The 22682-nt window shown below is 40.2% G+C and overlaps 1 protein-coding gene and 1 long non-coding RNA gene across 2 annotated transcripts in view; one reads left to right on the forward strand and one right to left on the reverse strand.

Moving 5' to 3' along the window:
- Positions 1-5425: 5425 nt before the first annotated feature.
- Positions 5426-7562, reverse strand: LOC144686283 (uncharacterized). The gene is made up of 3 exons (XR_013577889.1): positions 7418-7562; positions 7080-7142; positions 5426-5592 (listed from the first exon to the last, which is right to left on the reverse strand). It is a non-coding gene; the product is annotated as an uncharacterized LOC144686283 (long non-coding RNA).
- A 442-nt stretch (positions 7563-8004) lies between these two features.
- Positions 8005-22682, forward strand: part of slc25a12 (solute carrier family 25 member 12) — a 128471-nt gene continuing 113793 nt past the window's right edge. The window contains exons 1-3 of the mRNA XM_078552103.1: positions 8005-8069; positions 8798-8851; positions 17498-17640. Of these exons, the coding sequence (XP_078408229.1) occupies positions 8058-8069; positions 8798-8851; positions 17498-17640 (209 nt within the window). The 5' untranslated portion in view covers positions 8005-8057. The remainder of the gene's footprint in view (positions 8070-8797; positions 8852-17497; positions 17641-22682) is intronic.

The raw sequence follows: 22682 nt of genomic DNA on the forward strand, positions 1-22682 counted from the left end.
CACTTGAGGGAATGGTGTACTGGCCCCCTAAATGTAACTACACAGGAGGACAGAGTATAAAAGAAGAGATAATGCGAGATTGCCAGAAAGGTTCAGCAATAATCATGGGGGATTTTAATCTACATATAGACTGGAAAAATCAGGTGGACAAGGGTAGCATAGATGTGGAGTTCAAGAATGTTTTTGGGATAGTTTCTTAAAAAAGCACGTTCTGGACCCAACCAGAGAGCAGGCTATACAGACCTGGTATTGAGCAACAAGATAGGATTAATTGATAACCTCCAGTGAAAGCACCCCTAAGTAGCAGCGATCATAATATGACTGAATTTTACATTCATTTTAAGAGAGAAACAAATGCATCCGGGACTAAGATTTTAAACTTAAATAAGGGCAATTATGAGGGCATGAAAGCAGAGCTAGCTAAAGTGAACTGGCAAGTGAGGTTAAGAGATAGGTCAACAGAGGTTCAGTGGCAGGCATTTAAAGGGATATTTCAGAATACACAGGATACATACATTCCAATGAGATAGAAAAATTCTAAGGGGAGGGCCCAGCATTCGTAGTTAACTAAAAATGTTAAAAGACAGTATCAAACTTCATGGAAAAGCATATATTTGACTAAAGTCAGGTGGCAGGTCAGAAGATTGGAAAGAAAATAAAGAACAGTAAAGAATGCCAAAAAGATTAATAAGGAGAGAAAAATTGGAGTACGAGAGAAAACTAGCTAGTAATACAAAGATGGATAGTAAGAGTTTCTATAGATATTTAAAGAAGAAAAGAGTTAACAAAGTGAGCGTTGATCCTATAGAGAGTGCATCCGGGGAATTGATAATGGAAAGTAGGAAGATGGCAGATGAATTAATGCTCAGAGAGCCAGTGCAGACACGATGGGCTGAATGGCCTCCTACTGCACTGTAACAATTCTGTGATTCTGTGAATTAAACAGGTATTGTGCTTCGGTCTTCACTATAGAGGACACAAGTAACATCCTGGAAATAGCTGTAAACAAGGAAATGGAAGGGAGGGAGGAACTCTGGAGAAATACAATCACCAGGGAAGTGATATTGAGCAAATTGTTAGGGCTGCGGGCTGACAAATCCCCAGGTCTGGATGGACTTCACCCTAAGGTCTTGAAAGAAGTGGCTGGTGTGATAGTTGATGCACTGGTTTTAAACTTCCAAAATTCCCTAGATTCAGGGAAGGTTCCATTAGATTGGAAAATAGTAAATATAACTCCTTTATTTAAAAACGAGGGAGATAGAAAGTAGGAAACAACAGGCCAGTTAACTTAACATCAGTCATAGGGAAAATGTTATAAGCTATTATTAAAGATGTTATAGCAGGGCATTTAGAAAAATTCAAGGCAATCAGGCAAAGTCAACATGGTTTTTCAACATGGTTTTGTGAGAGGGAAATCATGTATAACCAATTTATTGGAGTTCCTTGAACGAGTCACATGTGCTGTGGATAAAGGGGAACTGGTGGATGTACTATACTTAGATTTCCAGAATGCATTTGATAAAGTGCCACATCAAAGGTTATTGCAGAAAATAAAAGCTCATGGTGTAGCATAGATAGAAGATTGGCTAGCTAACAGGAAGTAGAGATTTGGCATATATGGGTCTTTTTCTGGTTGGCAGGATGTGACGAGTGGTGTGCCACAGGGAAAAATTTGCTGATGACACAAAGGTAGGTAGGAAAGCAAATTGTGAAGAGGATGTAAAGAGGCTACAAAGGGACACAGATAGGTTAAGTGAGTGGGCAAAGATCTGGCAAATGGAGTATAATGTGGGCAAATTTGAAATTGTTCACTTTGGCAGGAAGAATTAAAATGAAGCTTTTTATCTAAATGGTGAGAGATTGCAGAGCTCTGAGATTCAAAGGGATCTGGGTTCCTAGTGCATGAATCACAAAAGGTTAGTATGCAGGTACAGCAGGTAATTAGGAAAGCTAATAGAATGTTATTATTATCGTGAGGGGAGTTGATTATGGAAGTAGGGAGGCTATACTTCAGTTGAGACCACAGCTGGAGTATTGTGTACAGTAATGGTCTCCTTATTTAAAGGAAGATGTAAATGCATTAGCAGTTCAGGGAAGGTTTACTAGACTAATACCAGGAATGGCCAGGTTGTCTTATGAGGAAAGGCTGGGCTGGTTAGGCTTGTATCAACTGGAATTTAAAAGGTAAGAGGTGACTTAATTGAAACCTTTAAGATCCTGAGGAGGTCTTGACAGGATGGATGTGGAGAGGATGTTTCCTCTTGTGGGAGAATCTAGAACTAGGGTTTACTGTTTAAAAATAAAGGGTCGCTCATTTAAGACAAAGAGGAGAATTTTTTCTCCCAGAGGGTTGTGAGGCTTTGGAACTCTCTTCCTCAATGGCAGAGGAAACAGAGTCTTTGAATAGCTTTAAAGTAGAGCTAGATAGATTCTTTATTAACAAATGGGTGAAAGGTTATCAGGGGTGTAGGCAAGTGGGGTTGAGGTTACATTTAAATCACCCAAGATCTTATTGAATGGCGGAGCGGGCCGAGTGGCCTACTCCTGCTCCTAATTCGTATGTTTGTACATATGCCGGACATCCCACAGAAACTAATTTGAATCGGGTAGGGACACACCAAAAGTAATGTCAGCAAACTAACAGCAATGAAGAAAATAATGCCACTAAAGAATGACAGAAATCCAGGGAAAGACAAAATCATTGCAGTTGCTCTAACTAAAATCCTCCAAAGTTTTCTCAATTTAAGAACTGTTCCTTTAGCTTTGAAAATTATCTCATCACTCTGCTATTTAAGAAAGGTGAGAGAAGGAAACATGGGAATTATAGACCAGTTAGCCTAACATTTGTTGTCAGTAAATTAGTAATCTAAAATTAAGGAAAGATTCACAGAATATCTTGAAAATTTTCAGCTGATCAGCTAGACCCGCCATGAATTTGTAAAGGTAGTTCATGCTTGACAAACTTGAATTTCTTGGAAGGTTGACTAAAGTAGTGCACAGGGGAATGTCTATGGATATTATTTATATGAAATTCAGAAGGCATTGGATAAAATTCCTCATAAGGGACTATCAGCTCAATGTTGATGTTTATGGATTAAAGGCAAATTATTGACCTGGATAAAATACTGGCTTGAGTGGCAGGAGACAGATTAGAGATAATGGGCAGGTGTTCAAACTGACAGGAAGTGATTAAGCAAATGGGTGAAACTGTGGCAAATGGATTTCAACCTGGGCAAATGTGAGGTCATCCTCTTTGGACCTAAAAAGGAGTAAATGGTACTTACTAAATGGTGAAAACCTTGACACAATGGAGGTCAAAAGAGATTGGAGGATCCAAGTGCATAGATCACTAAATATCACGAACTACAGAAAATAAAAAGAGAAATGGAATGCTCGCCTTTATATCTAGAGGACTAGAATACAAGGAGGTAGAAGTTCCGCTACAGATGTACAAAACCCTAGTTAGAACACACCTAGAGTACTGTGAGTAGCTCTGAGCACCATACTTTAGAAAGGACATCTTGGCTTTTGAGAGTGCATCATAGAATAATGATTACATTACCAGAATACCTGGTCTCCAATAGGTAAGCTATGTGGAGAGGTTATACAAATTAGGGTTTTATTACCTTGTATTTAAAAGGTTGAGGGGTGATTTGATTGAAGCGTTCAAGATATTATGGAGAACAGATAAGGTAAATAGTGAGAAACTATTTTGGTCTAAAAATTAGAGCAAGTATTATCAGGAGTGAAATAAGGAAAAACCTCCACACACAAAGGGTGATAGAGGTTTGGAACTCTCTTTTCCAAATAGTATTAACACTAGACCAATTGTAAATTTAATATCTGAGATTGATATCCAAAAGTATTACGAGATATGTGTCAAAGTCAGGGTTAGTTTGTAGATCAGTGATAATATCATTGAAAGGTGGTGGTGGTGGGGCAGATGGAAGAGACGGAAAGAGTTGCGAAATAGTCTATTCATATTCCTATTTTGATTCATGCATCTCTTGCAGTCTCAAGGGGACCAAGCCCTTTGAAGTCCGATGATAAAGTCAGAAATAATATTACTTTTTGCCAAATAATACTACTGAAGTGTGGTATTTTTATACAGGGCATTGATGAGACCGCATCTTGAATACTGTGTGCAGTTTTGGTCTCCTTATCTAAGGAGGGACGTAAATGCGTTGGAGGTGGTTCAGGGGAGGTTTACTAGATTGATACCTGGAATGAGCGGGTTGTCTTATGAGGAAAGGTTGGACAGATTGGGTTTGTTTCCACTGGAGTTTAGAAGAGTGAGGGGTGATTTGATTGAAGTATATAAGATCCTGAACGGTCTTGACAAGGTGGACGTGGAAAGGATGTTTCATCTTATGGGTGAGTCCAGAACAAGAGGGCCCTGTTTTAAAATTAGGGGTCACCCTTTTAGGACAGAGATGAGGAGAAATTTTTTCTCTCAGAGGGTGGTTTTGGAATTCTGCCTCAGAAGGCAGTGGAGGTGGGGCTACTGAATATTTTTAAGGCACGGGTAGTTAGATTCTTGTTAGGCAAGGGAATCAAATGTTATCGGGGTAGATGGGAATGTGGAATTAGAAACACAAGCAGATCAGTTATGATCTTATTGAGTGGTGGAGCAGGCTCAAGGGGTCGAATGGTCTACTCCTGTTCCTATTTTTTATGTTTTTATTTTTGCCACATTTTATTTAATCTAAAAATGGATTAGTAGCTATTTTGTATACAAACTTTGAAAAGATGTTTGATAAAGTGTCACATATTGAACTTGTTAATAAAAATTGAAGCCCATGGGTTGACACAAAACTTGGAAATGTAGTAAACGATGGCTGCAGAAGGATCTCAACACTGGTGAATAGACAAGCACATGGCAGATGAGATTTAATACTAAAAAGCAATTCACTTTGACTCAGAGGCAATATAAAACAAATTGTACAATTCTAAAAGTGGTGCAGGAACAGAGAAACCTGGGGGTTCACATACACAGATTTTTGAAAGTAACAGGGAAAATTACTAAGGTTGTTTGAAAAAAGTACAGGATCCTGGGCTTTATAAATGAAGGCAGAGCACAAAAGCAAGGAAATTATGTGAAACTTTTAAAATCATTGTTTAGTGAATCAGCTGGAGTACTGTGTCACTTTTTGGGCACTGGACTATAGGAAGGATGTAATGTTACTGGAGATGGCGCAGAGTAAATTTACCATAATTGGCACTAGAGGGAAGTTATGCGGAGAGGCTAGCGAAGCTGAATTTGTTCTCTTTGGAGCAGAGATCCTACCCACAGACTGTGTAAAAAAAAAAAGCTTTTTCTCATATCGCCTCTGGTTCTATGGCTGATCACCTTAAATCGTCTGTGGTTCTTGACCCCTCTGCCAAAAGAACAGTTTCTCTCTATCCACTCAATCCAGACCTTCTCTTCTCTAAGGGCAACAGCTCTAGCTTCACCAATCCACTCTCGTAACTGAAGTCTCTCATCCCTAGAACCATTCTTGTAAATCTTTTCAGTACCTCTCCAATACCTTCACATCCTTTCCTGATGTGTGGTGTCCTGAATTGGACACTATACCCAAGTTAAGGCCGAACCTGTGTTTTATAAAGGTAGAAACAATGTTAAATGATTTAACTACTTAATCAAAGCTCCTGGACACTTCAAAACGATTGAAACATCTTACTTATAAGATACTCGTTAATATTCTGACCGTATTTTAACATGATGCTATGATTGAATTAGTACACACATGTTAATTTAGAAACACTTAGATACTACAACAGGAAACAGACATTTCAAACCAGTATGCTTGGGAGTTTACGAGAGCAGTTCTAATCACATTTATCCACTTTGTTATCATATCTCTTCAAACCTTTTTTCATTATCCATTAATTTGTAATGTATTGAATCACTGTCAATTAATATGCCATTAATACACGGCATTGCCAGATGCCTGCCCAGTGCAAGGCTATGAATAAGGCTTAAGCTGCAGCCACTTTCTGCAAGAGGAACACGAGCTGCTCCCCCTGCCCAAGTCACTGCTCTCCCACAACACACCCCACCACCTTCCCAACCCTGTCAATGCTCTTCCTAGCCCTGCTCTTCCTCTACTTCCATGTTTCACCCCCACCCACTGCTCTTTCCCTTCCAATTTCATCCACCCCATGCTGCTCTTCTCACCCACCACTCCACTCTCCCCAACTCCACCTCACCTCTCCACCCCTGCTCCAACACCCACACTCTCTGATCTTCACCACCCCCAAACCCCCTGCTCTTCAACCCCCAGCCCACCCCACCCCAGTTCAGTCCTCCCCCGCTTTGCTCTTCTTCCCCCATATCTTCACACACCTGCCCACCACCCTTCACACCCTTTCCCCTGCTCTTGACCCCTCAACCCCCCAGTTCTTCACTCCCCTACTTATCATAAACCCTTGCTCTCCCATCCCCCTTACTCTTCAGCCCCCACTCTTAACCCAACTGCTCTTCACTCCCCACCATTCACCCCCTTGCCCTCGCTCACACCATTCACCCTGTCCCCCTCACTCTTCATCCCTGCTCTTCACTCCCCTTGCCCTCCACCCCCACTCTCATCCCTGCTCTTCACTCCCCTTGCCCTCCACCCCCACTCGTCAACCCTTCCCTGCCCTTCACCCCCCACCACTCTTAGAATCATAGAATGGCTGCAGCACAGGAGGCCATTTGGCCCATAATGTCTGTGCTGGCTTTCTGCACAAGCAGTTCACCTGGTGCCACTCCCCTTGCCTTTTCCCAGTAGCCCCGTGTATTTGTTGTTTTCAGATAATGATCGAATTCCCTTTTGAATGTCTCAGCTGCACCAGCAACATCCACACTTTCAGGCAGTGCATTCCAGATCCTAACCAAATCTGTGCCTAATTGTTCTTGATCCTTCCACCAGTGGGAACAGTTTCTCCCTGTCTACTCTGTCCAGGCCCCTCATTATTTTGAATACCTCAGACAAATCTCCTTTCAACCTTCTCTTCTCCAAGAACAGTCCTAGCTTCTCCAATCTATCTACGTAATTGAAATTCCTCATTCCTCAAACCATCCTCGTGAAACTCACCTGCACCCTTTCTAATGCCTTCACATCCTTTTTAAAGTGCTTCCAGTTGCTTTCCACCTTTTCCTGCAAAAGGGAAGCGTATCAGTTAGTGCGGTGCAACTTTGCTTGGGTAATGTGATTATCATGGTTGAATATCTGGCAGTGTGTTCAATCTATGAAACGTGAGTGTGAGGCTTACAACAGTGCTAATTGTGTGAGGGTGAAGTGTAAAATATGAATGCTAGATATAAGGCCTGATATGAAGATCTGTACTTGATGAGTCACTGGTCACGAGTAGAGATTGATAGTAGGTGAGTGATGGAGTTCTGGTGAATTAGCAGTGTCAGTGACTGTCATACATTTGGCAGGATATGGCATTTGAAGATGCATCCACTAACCTTGACCATTTGTGTAAGGTCATTGAACTTCTAGCACTTCATTCACAGCTACCACCGCTCGTCACTCACACCCCTTACTCTTGCCTCAGTCTCTGTTCTACTCTGCTTTGTGCTCCCGTCCTCCACACACCTGGCTGTTACTCCCCACTCCCACCCTTGCCAAAGCCCCTCTCCGCTCTCCAGCTCCACCTCCCGCCCCCGCCGCAACTATTCACCCCTTGTTTCCCACCGCCCCCCCCCCTCCCCCCTCCCCTCCAGCAAACGCACTCTTAACCCGCCATGCACCTCAACAATCCCACTCTTATACCCATCGCTCCTCAGCCCCTTCCCTCCTCACCAATTCCTTCCACCCCTAAGCCCATTCCCACCCTCTCCTCTCCACTCTCTCCTTCCCCTCATCCTGTCCTGTCCTCTCCACCACACTCCCTCTCTCTCTCGCTCTCCGCCACCCCGTCTCTGTCTCTCCACCATCCCTCTCCCTGCTCCCCTCTTCCTCGTGTCTCGTAACCCGCTCGTGCTGTTTCCCGGGTGAATTTGTGACCTCTGACCTCCGACGTTCGCGCGCTTTCATCACGGCGTCTCGTGACATCACAACTGCAGCATGGCGGTCAAGGTGACACAACTCAGAATAACTCTGTATCATTGTCGCTGTTTGAGTGGTTTAAATTGAGTAATGTGCCGGTGTATTCTGTAAATTAGTGTAGCTGGCTTTATTATAAATCTGTATGAAAGATGTTTTACATGAACGGTAGTTGTGTTTGTTTTTTTCCTTGTTGGCGATTGATGTTTGGAGGCCTACCGCTTGGCCTTGAGTTACCTTTAAACACTTAAAAAAAAGGAAGTCTCTTGTCATTTAACAGCTTTACGCGTTGTTGTCGGAATATCAACATATGGGTGTTAGACAGTAGCATATATATTCTTCAGGCAGCGAGCTGTTCCATTAAAGCATTATAATTCATGGATCACAGTCGAAAGAACAAAACGTTGTTTCATCTAATGGAAAAAGCTACCCTTAGCTTGTGAAATGTAAAGTCTAGAACTCGGTGGGTTATTTTTAAACCGGAATATATTGGAAATTATTTCGAAATCTTTTTCTAAGATGAACGTCAGTGTCAAGCTTGCATAACTAGTTAGAATTAATGAACATCGGACAATTAGTTTTATGGTAATCTATTCACAGTAATTGAAATGACACACAATATTGCAATTTATGAAGCTTTTCAGTGAAAGTTTAAATACTGTTCAAAATTGTGAAACGAAGCATACTGTTATCACTTACCCTTACGTATATTTGTTCAAGATAATTCATTTGTGTACTGACGTAACATGTTTTTATTTCAGGTGCAGTCAACAAAAAGGGCCGACCCCAGCGAATTAAAAGCAGTATTCTTGAAGGTAATTGGAATAATTTATATTAGTTGGGTAAAATTTACAGTTTTTATTTTAACTGTTCATATATACTGCAGATTTAACAGGTTTTTGGAGATAATGTGGGAAGCAGATCTACACAATTTTTTTATTAGTTAAGGTATTAACAAAAATAGTAAACACAGCTTATGGTTTTACTGGCTCAGTTATTCTCATATTTAAGCCTGTAATGTAAACTAGGCTTACAAGTCAGTAGTGAACGATAGATTAGTGCAACTGCCTTGTTGATTCTGGCAGGGGTGTCCACTAAGTGAAATGGCAATTGTGTGATATGACTGATTTCTCAAGTTTGTAGTGCTGAAGGTTATGAACTATTTTATAATGGAAATCAGAAGCCGGGATTCATTTAGCCTGTCTTTGTTCAACCAGAGAAATTGAATTCAATTTATGACAGAATTTCGGCCTCTAGCGAAGGGATTATTGTATTTGAAGTAAACACCACAGCCTTTTATGTAAAAGCAAAGTACTGTGGATGCTGGAAGTTTGAAATGAAAACAAAGTGCTGGAAATGCTCAGCATGTCCGGCAGCATCTGTGCTGAGTGAAGCATAGTTGATGTTTCAGGATGATGGCCTTTGGCCATGTACTTGCATAGGCTATACAAGATACTAAACCACAAATTTTCAATGATTTCTATAAACAATGCCTGTAAATTCCCCCATGGTCCGTGATCACAATTAAAAGCACAATTTTCATTCCTCATAACAGTAAAATACAGCCTGTTCCTTTCTGATTTACTGTACTGGTCTTGACCAGTGTACATTTGTGTCATGACAGCCCAAAAAAATCACTTTAAGAGCCACTGATTCACAATGATACAATGGGAATGAGAGGATATATTTCCGATGACTTGAAAAAACTCGTGCTGTATGTATTTGAACAGAGGTGAAGGGAAGATCTAGTACAAGTGTTTGGGATGCCAAATTAGAATATGGAATGCATTATTATGAAACGCCCATGAAGCTGAGTTAATCGTAATATTTGAGAGTTGATGAGATGTACACCTGAAGGAGAATATCAAAAGGTACCAGGATAGAACAGGGAAATTAAAATAAGAATAGATAATCACATATCTCTTTTTTTCCTTTTAGGACACTACAAGTGGTTTGGCATGATACTCAATGCCTTCTCCTGCCATAATAATTTGATGCTAGGGATAAGCCGTTTGGATGTTCTCTGCAGTTCTCCCTTGCCTGAGTGTTTCCCTTTTGTTTTGGTGACCAAGCCTTAACATAGCTTCAGTGTCGTTCATCCTTGTGCTTCTGCATTGCAGGAAGGAGTTCCTTCATTCCTGAATGACACATCTGTGATCATTTAAAAAATACAGAAGACTTAAATTAACAACATGCACGTGTTAGTTGCCAACTTTCTTTCCTGTATTTTAAAAAAATATGTCCCCTGCCTTACTTTGAGCATTCAGTTAGCTGCCTTATTCTGGATGAAAATCATTGGTTCAACAAAAGAATTCTTAAGAATAAAAAGAAAGTACTTTCATTTTTATGATACCTTTCAAGGCATCAAGGTGTCTCAAAGCATTTTATGGCCAATTAAGTAATTTTGGAAGTGTAGTCACTATTGTAGGAAACATTAGTTAATTATTACAAAAGAATGATTAAATAGTGTTTTTCGGGGTCTGCTGTATGATCAGTGAGTAACATTTTTTGTCAAACTTTAATGCCTAGAAATAATTGATCTGTTTGAAGAATATGAAGGTAAAACAGCTTCGCCAATTTGAGTGAGATGAACATATTCTTTTGTTCTTGTACTGGAAAACATGTTGTGACATTTGATTCAGATTTAAATTGTGGCTTTAGGCAGGATTTATGAGTACAGCTGCATTGGAGTATGCTAATACTGTGGAGTATTAGCTACATCCTAATAATTTTGTGACTCCAGCATGCTCCTGTACTTTACACTAGGGAGTGTAAGACTAAACCTGTTGCTCATTAATCGAGCATGCATGCCTGGCCTAAATTTGGCATCACTCAAAAGTAGCTTATGTCAATTCAGCACAGAGTTAAAAATTGCTTCTTGATATTTACTGTTCTGGTATAGGTTGTCATTTGAGTCTTTATTTTCTCAGGTACAGGTGGTCTTTTTAATCTATTTTTGCAAGCAGCCTGGTAGCTCAGTCAGTTGACTGCTGTAATTGGAGTGTGTGCAATGCCAGTTAACCTGCTGCAGCTGGATAAATGTCATTGGCACTTGACTAGGCTACTGTAATGAATGCAATATGAAAGTAAGATGGTTGATTTTGGTGAAGCAGGAAACATGGACCAGGTGCTCCTTTAGCTTTCTAGACTTAAAATTGTATTCACCTGACAAGGGTACCACATTATTGGCATCTGCAGCCAGCACTTTCCAACCTGGGGTGGGGGAGGGAGATGGGAAGAAAAGAGGTTCTGAAGCAGTTAATGGTTTGGGAATTTTTTAAGAGTATATTTTTGTGGAATTAGTATACTGTAAGACAACTCATAAGAGAGTGGCAAACAGGGAGCTTGTTTTTCTCATTGATTAAAAGATTGTGTAATGGCTAAGTAGAGATGATGTGAGGGAGTTATTGGTCAATATGCCTGTTTCCTATTCCTGGTGACTTAATTTGTACTTAAAAGGTTATAAAAACTGGTAAAAGTTAGGATTTGAAGAATTTGGCACATGTTTATGTTATGCAAATTATTTGAATCTGTCATATTCACTTAGGAATACTGACAGTTGGTTCGAAAGTAACAGAAATTTATTCATCATTTGGCCCACCTTGCCTGCGCCAGCTCTTTGAAAGAGTTATCCAATTAGTCCAGCTCCTCAGCTCTTTTCCCATACTCCTGCAAATTTAATATCACTTTTCAGCTATGCAGCGTATGAATACTTATTGCTAAATGTAATTTTTGAATAATTTTCTGTAGCAGCGGATCTAACATTGTTTGTTGTTAGGCTTGCCCTTCCACGTTTAGGTTTTAATTTCTTTAGTGTGGAAAAGTGCTGAAAGTGCGAATTGATAATATTGCAGAAAGGGAAATGGGCCATCTGGCACCTGAATGAGCAGGGCACGCAACTGTGTCTCCCCAAAACAATCAGATTAAAAGTTTGTGACATTAACAGTACAAGGACAGGACTGAGAAGGGTGAATGCAATGCCAAACCAGATTCAGGAAGAAATGGAGCAGAAAATAAAAATTGGATTAAGAGAAATGGAAACCGGAGACAGAAAGCAAATCTAAAACTTAAATTTTTTTTTAAAAAATCTCAGAATTAAAACCTGAAGGAATGACACCCTTATGTTTTTAATAGTTAATTTTCAGAGGTTGTTTGACATGATTAAACTTACCACATTGTAAATGTGCAGTTAAGTTGAAGTGGGCAAGACTTCAATTTCTGTGCTGAGTTTAGTTTGTATCTATCATGCTGATAAAGCAATGTCATTGAATGCATTTTAATTCAAAAAGCGAGGCAGGGAGCGAAATACTATTTTCAGTAAGCTGACAATGGGGTGAAATGGCCAACATATTTTGTATTTCCATATTAAACCATTTGCCTGCCCTTGCCTGAAGATGCTGTAGCATTTGTGTGTAAATAATGATGTTTACTAAAGTATAGTAAAAGCATTGACTTAATTGAATTGTTTTGTGGAATATTTCACCATGGAGAAAAAACAAGCTTCTTAAACTTATTCACTATGATTAGAACCATAAGATGCTCCTGAGGAATATTTTCTTGCTCAAATGTTTCTTTTCCCATCATTGTTGATATGCAGAAACAACCTCATTATAGAATCTCTTAATTAGAGAATGAGAGACCGCAGACAGGATAGAGAAAAGATAAAAACAGAGTGCAGGGAGGGGTAAAATGACTAACCTCTGGGGACCTTTGAAAACTAGGGAAACTTTTGTAACAATGTTAAAATCACATTTAAAACTTAAGAGAGGAGATTAATGCCTTAAATGTTATGCAAGATCAGAAGAAAAGGCTAAATAAAAAAGCAATAGTTGTACATATCTAGGCTAGTAAAAAGCCAGTTTCTGCCTCCAGTTCTTGTAAGTTGCTACCAAGCAGGCAGCAAGATTTTCTTTGCTTTTGAATTAAGGGTTAAACATGACATGTAACAATTACAATTAAGTGGAATGGGATCATTGTCATTACTTTGCTCAGATTAACTCTTAATTCAGCTTGTTAAATAAACACTTGAGTTTGTTGCTTCAAATGTTTCATTCTCTGTTCCTGTCACCTCGAAGGCACTGGAAAATGAATTCGGTGTAATGTTTAATTTCTCTTTGTTGATGATGTGTGTGTCATTGCTATGCAGATTCAATAATAATTTTCAAAAGTGAATTGGATAAATAGTTGAAGGGGGAAAATTTGCAGAGCCATGGAGAAAGAGTATAGGATTAGAACTCATTGGAAATCTTTTTGAAAGAGTTGACATAAGCACGATAGACCAAATGACCACCTCCTGTGCTGTTTCATTCTTTGCACTGCATGGCTGCGCAGGATAGGCTTAGCTCGCCTGAAAATACTGTGGTTGCAAGCTGCAGCCGACTATCCGACTGTTAACATTGATAAAACCCTCTATTGGCATGTCCTAGTTTGGCTTGCTGGTGGCAAAAGTTTCTGATAGTCAAAACAATAACAACAACAGCTTATATTTTATATAAGAACATAAGAAATTGGAGTAAGAGTAGACCATTCTACCCCTCGAGTCCGCTTCAGCATTTGATAGACAGTGGCTGATCTTCGACCTCAACCCCACATTCCTGCCTGCTTCCCATATCCCTTGGTTGCCTAAGAGATCAAAAATCTATTGATCTCAGTTTTGAACATACTTTTGAATGTCCTCAAGTTTACAGAGGTAAACTGTAAAATGTGGAAGGCTGGCTGGGAGGTTTTTTTTATTCATTCACGGGATGTGGGCTTCACTGGCTGGGCCATCATTTATTGCCCACCCCTAGTTTCCTTTGAGAAGGTGGTGGTGAGCTGCCTTCTTGAACCGCTGCAGTCCATGTGATGTAGGTACACCCACAGTGCTGTTAGGAAGGGAGTTCCAGGATTTTGACAGTGAAGGAATGGCGATATATTTTCAAGTCAGGATGGTGAGTGACTTTGAGGGGAACTTCCAGATGGTGGTGTTCCCATCTATCTGCTGCCCTTGTCCTTCTAGATGGTAGTGGTTGTAGGTTTGGAAGGTGCTGTCTAAGGAGCTTTGGTGAATTCCTGTAGTGCATTGTGTAGGTGGTACACACTGCTGCAACTGTGCGTCGGTGGTGGAGGGAATGAATGTTTGTGGATGTGATGCCAATCAAGCGGGCTGCTTTGTCCTGGACGGCGTCAATTTTCTTGAGTGTCGTGGGAGCTCATCCAGGCATGTGGGGAGTATTCCATCACACTCCTGACTTGTGCCTTGTAGATGGTGGACAGGCTTTGTGGAGTCAGGAGATGAGTTACTTGTTGCAGGATTCCTAGCCTCTGACCTGCTCTTGTAGTCATATTATTTACATGGCTGGTCCAGTTCAGTTTCTGGACAATGGAAACCCCCGGGATATTGATTGTGGGGGATTTAGTGATTGTAGTGCCATTGAATGTAATGGGGTGATGGTTAGGTTCTGTCTTGTTGGAGATGGTCATTCCTGCACTTGTTTGGCGTGAATGTCATTTGCCATTTGTCAGCCCAAGCCTGGATATTGTCCAGGTCTTGCTGCATTTGGACACTGACTGTTTCAGTATCAGAGGAGTCATGAATTGTGCTGAGCATTGTGCAATCATCAGCGAACATCCCCACTTCTGACCTTATGGAAGGAAGGTCATTGATGAAGCAGCTGAAGATGGTTGGGCCTAGGACACTACCCTGTGGAACTCCTGCAGTGATGTCCTGGAGCTGAGATGACTGATCTCCAACAACCACAACCATCTTTGTGTGTTGGAGTAGTCAAGTCAAGAAGCAACAAGGGCATGGATTAGGGTTTCAGCAGATAAGCTAAGGCAAAGCTGCAGTGCGACAATGTTACAGGGGTGGAAATAGGAGGCCTTACTGAAGGTGCAGATACGTACTTGGAATCTCATCTCTGGGTTGCAAAGAAAGTTGCAAACAGTCTAGGTCAGCTCAGATAGTTTCCTGGGAGAGGAATGGAGGCAGTGGTTAGGGAACTGAATTTTCCTCTGGCACTGAAGGCAACGGCTTTCGTCTTCCCATTATTTAATCGGAAGAAGTTTCTGTTCATTCAGTATTGGATGTCAGCCAAACAGTTGGATAATTTAGCTACAATGAGGGAGTCAACAGAGGTGGTGGTGAGGTAGAGTTGGGTGTCATCAGCATGAATGTGAAAACTGACACTGTCATTGCATGGTGCCACCGATGGGTAGCATGTAGATGAGAAATAGGAGAGGACCAAGGATAGATCCTTGGGTGAAATGAGTGATAATGGTATGGGAGTGGGAAAAAGTGTCAGCTTTGGCTCAGTTGATAACACCTTTTGCCTTTGAATCAGGAGCTTGTCTCTTCATTCCATTCCACGACTTCAGCACAAAAATCAAGGCTGACAGCACTGAGGGTGCACTATCAGAGGTGCAATCTTTTTTATTAAGTGGGTTAGGAGCAGAGTGGTAATATTACCGCACTAGTAATAAAGAGGCCTGAATTAATGCTCCGAAGACATGAGTTCAAACCCCAACACAGAAGCTGGAGGAATTTAAACCCCATGAATAAAACTGGAATTAAGATGCTAGTCTCTTTAATAGTGACCATGAAACTACTGGATTGTTGTTAAAACCCATCTGGTTCACTGGTATTCTTCAGGGAGGAAATATGCCACCTTACCCAGTCGTCCATGTGACCCCAGACTGCCACCATTGGGTCAGGTGGGAGGTTAAAATATTTTTAAAAAGCCCCTGGTAATAGGTAAAAGATGCATAAAGGGCTGGATCCAGTAAATCCCCATCGCCTCAGTCTCCGTTCCACCCCTCTACAATCACAGACCCTCTGCCCCACCCACTCCCCCATGATCACAAAGCCCCCATCCATATCCAGGCCAATATCCAGGCTTGGGCTGACGAGTAGCAAGTAACATTCGCTCCACAGAAGTGCAGTCAATGACCATCTCCAATAAGAGAGAATCTAACCATCGCCCCATGACATTCAATGGCATTGCCATCACTAAATCCCCTGCTGTCAACATTCTGGGAGTTACCATTGACCAGAAACTGAACTGGATGAGCCACATAAGTACTGTGGCTACAGGTCAGAGGCTAGGAATCCTGTGGTGAGTAACTCTCCTGACTTCCCAAAGCCTGTCCACCATCCACAAGGCACAGTCAGGAGTGTGATGGAATACTCTCCACTTGCTTGGATGAGTGCAGCTCCAACAACATTCAAGAAGCTTGACTCCATCCAGGACAAAGCAGCTCGCTTGATTGGCATCCCATCCACAACATTCACTCCCTCCACCACCGACAAACAGTGGCAGCAGTGTGTACCATCTACAAGATGCACTGCTGGAACTCACCAAGGCTCCTCAGACAGCACCTTTGAAACCCATGACCACCAGTATCTAGAAGTACAAGGGCAGTAGAGACATGGGAACATCACCACCTGGAAGTTCCACTCCAAGCCATCCTGACTTGGAAATATATCACATTCCTTCACTGTCATCAGGTCAAAATCCTGGAACTCCCTCCCTAACAGTCCTGTGGGTGTACCTACACCACAAATACTGCAGTGGTTGAAGAAGGCTGCTCACCGCCACCTTCTCAAGGGCAATTAGGGATGGGCAATAAATGCTGGCCTAGCCAGTGATGCCTACATCCCATAAATGAATGAAAAAAAACTTCTAACCCCCAAACCGACTTTTATGGTGAGGGTTACCCTAGATATTCCACCCCTCTAGTCAAAGCTAGACGAATCTTGCAGCCTCGTTTAAATCCTCACAAACTTGGTCTCTTCAATCTGAGAACAGACTCTCATTCATCTTCTGCAATGTCAATAATAAAGACAGCATTTTCTCTGCTTCCGGTGGCAGCACTGGCTGCCTCTCTCGCTCTCTCTCGCTCACTCGCTCTCTCTCTCTCTCGCTCTCGCTCTCTCTCTCTCTCGCTCTCGCTCTCTCTCTCGCTCTCTCTCTCGCACTCTCTCTCGCGCTCTCTCTCTCTCTCGCTCGCTCTCTCTTGTTCTCTCCGATTCATGCAGACGCTCTAGCCCCTGAGCATTTCAGGGATATCTAGAAAATCCGTGTAACCCGATTAATGCAGTGGCTTGCTATGGTCTCTTCCCCTCTCAAGGCCCATCTCCATTGTCTACAGGTGTGAATATCTTGCAACTCCTTCCATTAAGTCAGTGTGGGTCCCCCCACTCTTTAACAACCAAGGCACCCAAGCTTCTTGGGCAGAATTTAGAGCAGGTCATATGACCCCCTTCATTCCATTATTTTACCTTAAATTAAAGAGACCGTCCCAAGCATCATAATCTTATGAACTTCATATTTTTAACACTGCATTTTGGTAACAGCTGAGCTGTCCTTCAAAGCCTACCTTTCTTGTGGTAAATATGCATTAAAGGTTGTTCCACTGCAATCCTAGATTCCTTCCATCAAAACAAGTATTATATGCACCGCAACTTTACTATTTTTCCTTAGTTTTGTAGTGTGACCAAGGATGGGGAGCATTTCATGACTCCAACAGATTTTGTGCAGAAATATCTGGGATTACACACAGAACCACACTTCAACCCAAAGATTGTACAGCTTCTGGCTGGCGTCGCTGACCAAACTAAAGATGGGTAAGATGATAAATGTTGATTTATGAAATGCACTAAAATGTCTTTTTTCGCTCATTCTCTGTGCATTTTGAAAGTTGTTTGTTATAGTTGTGGTGCAACATTAATTAATGCAAGATTTCCCAGGTGTAAGAAAGCACCTAACCATTTAAATTTTGAGATCTTACTAATTTAGCATGAAATCCAACAGTAAAATGCCAAGCACGGAGCATATGGAAAACCAGTCACATTGAAGGAAAAGCTGTTGAACTTGTAGAAAGAAGAGTAGAACTTGACATACATGCTATAATGTTTTTCCACTGTGGCCTATGTGGCTTCATTTATTCTGTTTTAATAAATAGATATAATTGAAAAATCAGATTATAGAGAAATGATTGTCTTTTGCAGAAAGCTTTTTGATTTGATTCAGAAAAATTTGCATGTCATTCACTCTGGCACCTGGGTTCAGTGAGTTTAAGTTTAAATTCTACAAGGAAGGCCAATTGCTATCTTATTGGAAACCTTATCATTATCTTTGTTTCCACGTTCTCAGTGCAGTATGTTATTAGAAGCCTGATTAAGAATTAACAACATTTATTAAGCTACCTCATCTATAATATTCCTGTTAATTTGGATGAAAAGCCAACTTTAAAATAGAACTCTGGTTCAAATACTATGGCAGAACTATAGTTCTATTATTGTTGACAATATAAATTAGCAATCGTTGGTTGTAGATTTGGTGAAGGAATACCAGTTACTCAGAAGAGTCCCCCTACCATTTATAGAAATAGAAAAGCTGCATCAGCTTACACTGAATTTACGAAACCCATTAAAGATTTAGTTCATTTTTACATTTATTCAGTTTACAGTGTTTGTAGTTGCCAACGAGCGTATAAATTGGTTTGAGAAATATTTATAGATTTTATACCATATGCAAATGGTCAGTTTGTTATTCTTGTCAGTGAAGGCTGTAGCTTCCTAATTCTAAACTTTTTGCTTCTGATTGAGACAAGTGCTTTGTTATGTCTGCTCCTTCAGCATGATCTTTCTGGACAAGGTTAAGTCTCCACTGCATTGTAATGTAAATATAGTAGTATCACATCACATCACATCATTGTAATTAGTGCAGATATTGCCAGAGGAGGACTGTGCAGTGTTTGAACATTTGTCAGATACCTGACAAACTTTCTCCTTAAAATGAGAAATGGAAAATTCAAAAGTTTGGAGTTTGGAATTGTGACTTAACAAATATATTGAATTATGCATTGTACTTTTTTCTTTCAAATATCTGCTTTAAAAGGAGCTGCTTTGTGTTCAGTTACAGGAGCAGATGTAATTCTAAGTGTAATTGTCTCAAAAAATTAGCTCCAGACCGAGGTATTTTTCTTTTTCCCTTGCTCATTTGTAAGAAAACAGCTAAAACTGAGGGAATAAAAGTTGGCACTATAAACAGTTGGACATGAAATGACAACAGATGGATGACTAAAACATTTTTGCAGAAGTTCTGAACATGAAATTGAATGATAGCTATTTTGGATAATGAAATACAACCTTATCCTAAGTTTCATTTTTTAGTTCACTCAACATCAAAACAGTTGAGCCGAAGATGAGACGATATGAAATGTACGGCCTTTCTGTCAAATTTCAAAGCATTAATTTGTTTGCTTTTTTAAAAACATTAGAAAATACTTGAGAAGGTGGCTGTTGGGGAAACTAGTAAGAAATTTGAAAGTATTCAAAATAAAAATCAGCCAAAGCAACATAATTTTAATATTTTTAAAGGAACCATATAACTTAATGACTGAAGTATTTGTCACGCTAGAACTAGGCACAGGAGTAGGTCATATGGTCCTGTGAGTCTGCTCCACCATTCAATAAGATCTACATCAGCTTCACTTTTCTGCTTTATTCCCACATCCCTTTATTTCATTCGTGTTCAAAAATCTATTAGTCTCATTCTGGGATATGTTTATTGACTGGATATTTTATGAGTGAAGAAATATCTCCTCATCTCGGTCCTAAATGGCCAACTCTCAAACTGTTACACCTAGTTCTCTAGTGAGAGGAAACAGCCTCTCAGCATCTAGTTTGTCAAGCCATGTAAGAATTTTAAAAAACATTTCAATGAAACCACCTCTCATTCTTCTAAACTCCAGAGAATATAGGCCTATTTTACTTGATTGATTCCTGGGATGAGTACAGTTCAAGTGTGCCTTTGTCGCACCAGCTCTAAGACAAGTAAATTCTTGGATCAGGAGACTAAAACAATGCACAGTACCCCAGGTGCAATTTGATTCAATTCATAGGGCCAAAGGAATTGATAGTCATGTAAAATTTTCAATCAATTGCTAGATTGATGGATGACATTTGAAGCAAACAAAGTATAAAAAAAACTCTTGAGCACACAGAATAAAGACAAGCCAGATAGTCATTAATTGATAATTTCATCTAAATCTAAAGATAAAAATATAGCTTAATGCAATAGTACCAAGAAGTAAGCAATTTTTTTGAACTTTGTCTAATTCTCAGATCTTAATTGAGAGCTAATACTTGGTGTCAGTAAAGCAGTAACTAAGTAATTGTGCCTGGACAAAATTGTGTGTAAAGATCAATTACAAACAACAGGTTTTTAATCCATTATAACTAGATACAACTCAGAATTCTGTTTCGCTAATTCATAAGGTTGGCTATCTGCATTCTGCTATTGGCAGTTTGTTTTAAGTGGAAAATGGACATGTTCCTTCATTATTACACTTCTGTTGGTTTATTTTCTCTCTCCAGCTGATAAAGCCATAGGCTGTTTGATTAGATGCAATTCTGTTGATGCTGACATGGCCTCTGGTGCAATTTTATTGTTTGAGAGAGATTCTGTTAGCGCTTGTATACATGCACACTCGTGCTCTTCCAGTAGAACAAAGAACAAAGAAAAGTACAGCACAGGAACAGGCCCTTCGGCCCTCCAAGCCTGCACCGATCATATTGCCCGTCAACTAAAACATTTTGCACTTCCGGGGTCCGTATCCCCTATTCCCATCCTATTCATGTATTTGTCAAGCTGCCTCTTAAACACCACTATCGTACCTGCTTCCACCACCTCCTCTGGCAGCGAATTCCAGACACTCACTACCCTCTGCGTAAAAAAACTTGCCCCACACATCTCTTCTATAGTTTTCTCCTCTCACCTTAAGTCTATGTCCCCTAGTTAGTTGACTCTTCCACCCTGGGAAAAAGCTTCTGACTATCTACTCTGTCCATGCCACTCATAATTTTGTAAATTTCTATCAAGTATTTTATATTCTATTTATATTCTATCAGTAGTTTAATGTTAACTGACAGTTGGCTATATGATGATGTGAAAATGCTAACAGTGAGGATTTAGTCCCCTTACTGGCTGAGTTAGTTTTTGGGGCCTACCTCACTGCCCCACCCCATGGTGATATCATGGCATATCAGCAACCCTTGGACGATGAGGATGCTACATGAAGAGAGGGAGAGAGAGTAGCAGAGTTTGCACTTCCTAACCAAGTTGTTTTATTGCAGGTAGGTTAAAATGGGTCTGAGAAGATCAAGGAATCTCTGCCCTCTTTATTTATTGTTGGACTTGAATGGAGTTAATGCATGATATGAAGGTGTGTGAGGGCACCCCCTACAGGGAATGCTTCAAGCACTTCTATCAGGATTTATGTTGTTACTTTTTTATGAAGCAGAAACCTCTTCACAAGAACACTGAAGTTGTAAAATTATACTGTAAATGCATTCAAATATGTTCAGTTACAGTGAACCACACTTGTTCCTTGTGGTTTAAATATTGTTGAATACTGAATTGATGACAAAAATGTAGTATTCAATTGACTACCTTTACCATTTTCAACATGTGTTGCAAAAGAAATGGTGTAGGGCACTGATTTTCTTTTAGCAATGCATGTTCTTTATAATGGGCTGTGGTATGGTTAAACATGAATGGAAAGGGATTAAAATGTTCTTGCACTAAACCTGGCTATTATTTCATTTGGCTTGTTTGGCACTAGGAAGTTCTTGAAGTTTTTGTAACGTTCAGTACTGCTAAGTTTTTAAATTCAGAACAATACTAGATATTTTTGCCATCAATTTACCATTTGCTCAGTTGACTACCTCCACTGTCAATATTTGTTATAGATAATTCAAAATTGAAGAACTACACCATACATAGCATAATTACAAAATCACAACAATAATTAGAAAATTGTTGGGCAATATACCATATGGGTTATGTTTACATTGCATAATTCAATACCACTGTAATATTTTAGCCATCACATATCAATGATATGTGGCCACCTCTTGCTTGAGTTATTGTCCAAGTGCAGTTTAGTTTTGTTGTTTTGAAGTGAAGAATTCTGACATGTGCTTTATATCAGTGCAACAGGGCATCGAAACTCAGCATGTGTTGAGTGAAAGGAAGACCAAGGTTTGTGAAGGCTGCCATTACTGAGTTAGGATTCAGCAGCAGTTTGTCGTAAGCAGGCAGCCCAGCTTTGTCTGCCAGGTGACTATTTAAGAGGGTTTGCTCCATGTTGCAGGATAGATTCTTATGTAGTTTATTGAAATGAAAATTAGTTCTTGCTTTATCCAGAAACTATGTGGTGAAAAGTATTCTCAATTTAGAAGGTTTGAAATAATGACTGAAAAACTGCAGATGAAAATAGAGGTCTGAAGAAGAGTAGCTTTATAACTAAATGCCTTGTCATAGCCAAGTAAATTCTGTGAATAACTTGTGATGGAACTGCTTTGATAAGTCATAAGTAATGGTATGAAGTAAGCTATGGTCAATACTAGGAGTGGTATATGAATCCTAAAAAGCATTTGCTGTATTTCATCCCCCATCCCCAATCCACCCAGTGCTGCTCCTTAATATCCTGGATAGAATGAGAAACTTAATTTAGCTTCAGATTTTGTTTTTTAAAAAAACACTTGCATAGCTTTGTTTCTCGTCAGCAATGGCAGGCTCTTTATCAAGTGCTGTAGGCTGTTCAAAAGTGAATCGAGAGACAATTGAAATGTCTTTGCTGAGAATCTGACTACATTCA

This window comes from Cetorhinus maximus, chromosome 11 (assembly GCF_964194155.1).
Source record: "Cetorhinus maximus chromosome 11, sCetMax3.hap1.1, whole genome shotgun sequence".
NCBI classification, from domain to species: domain Eukaryota; kingdom Metazoa; phylum Chordata; class Chondrichthyes; order Lamniformes; family Cetorhinidae; genus Cetorhinus; species Cetorhinus maximus.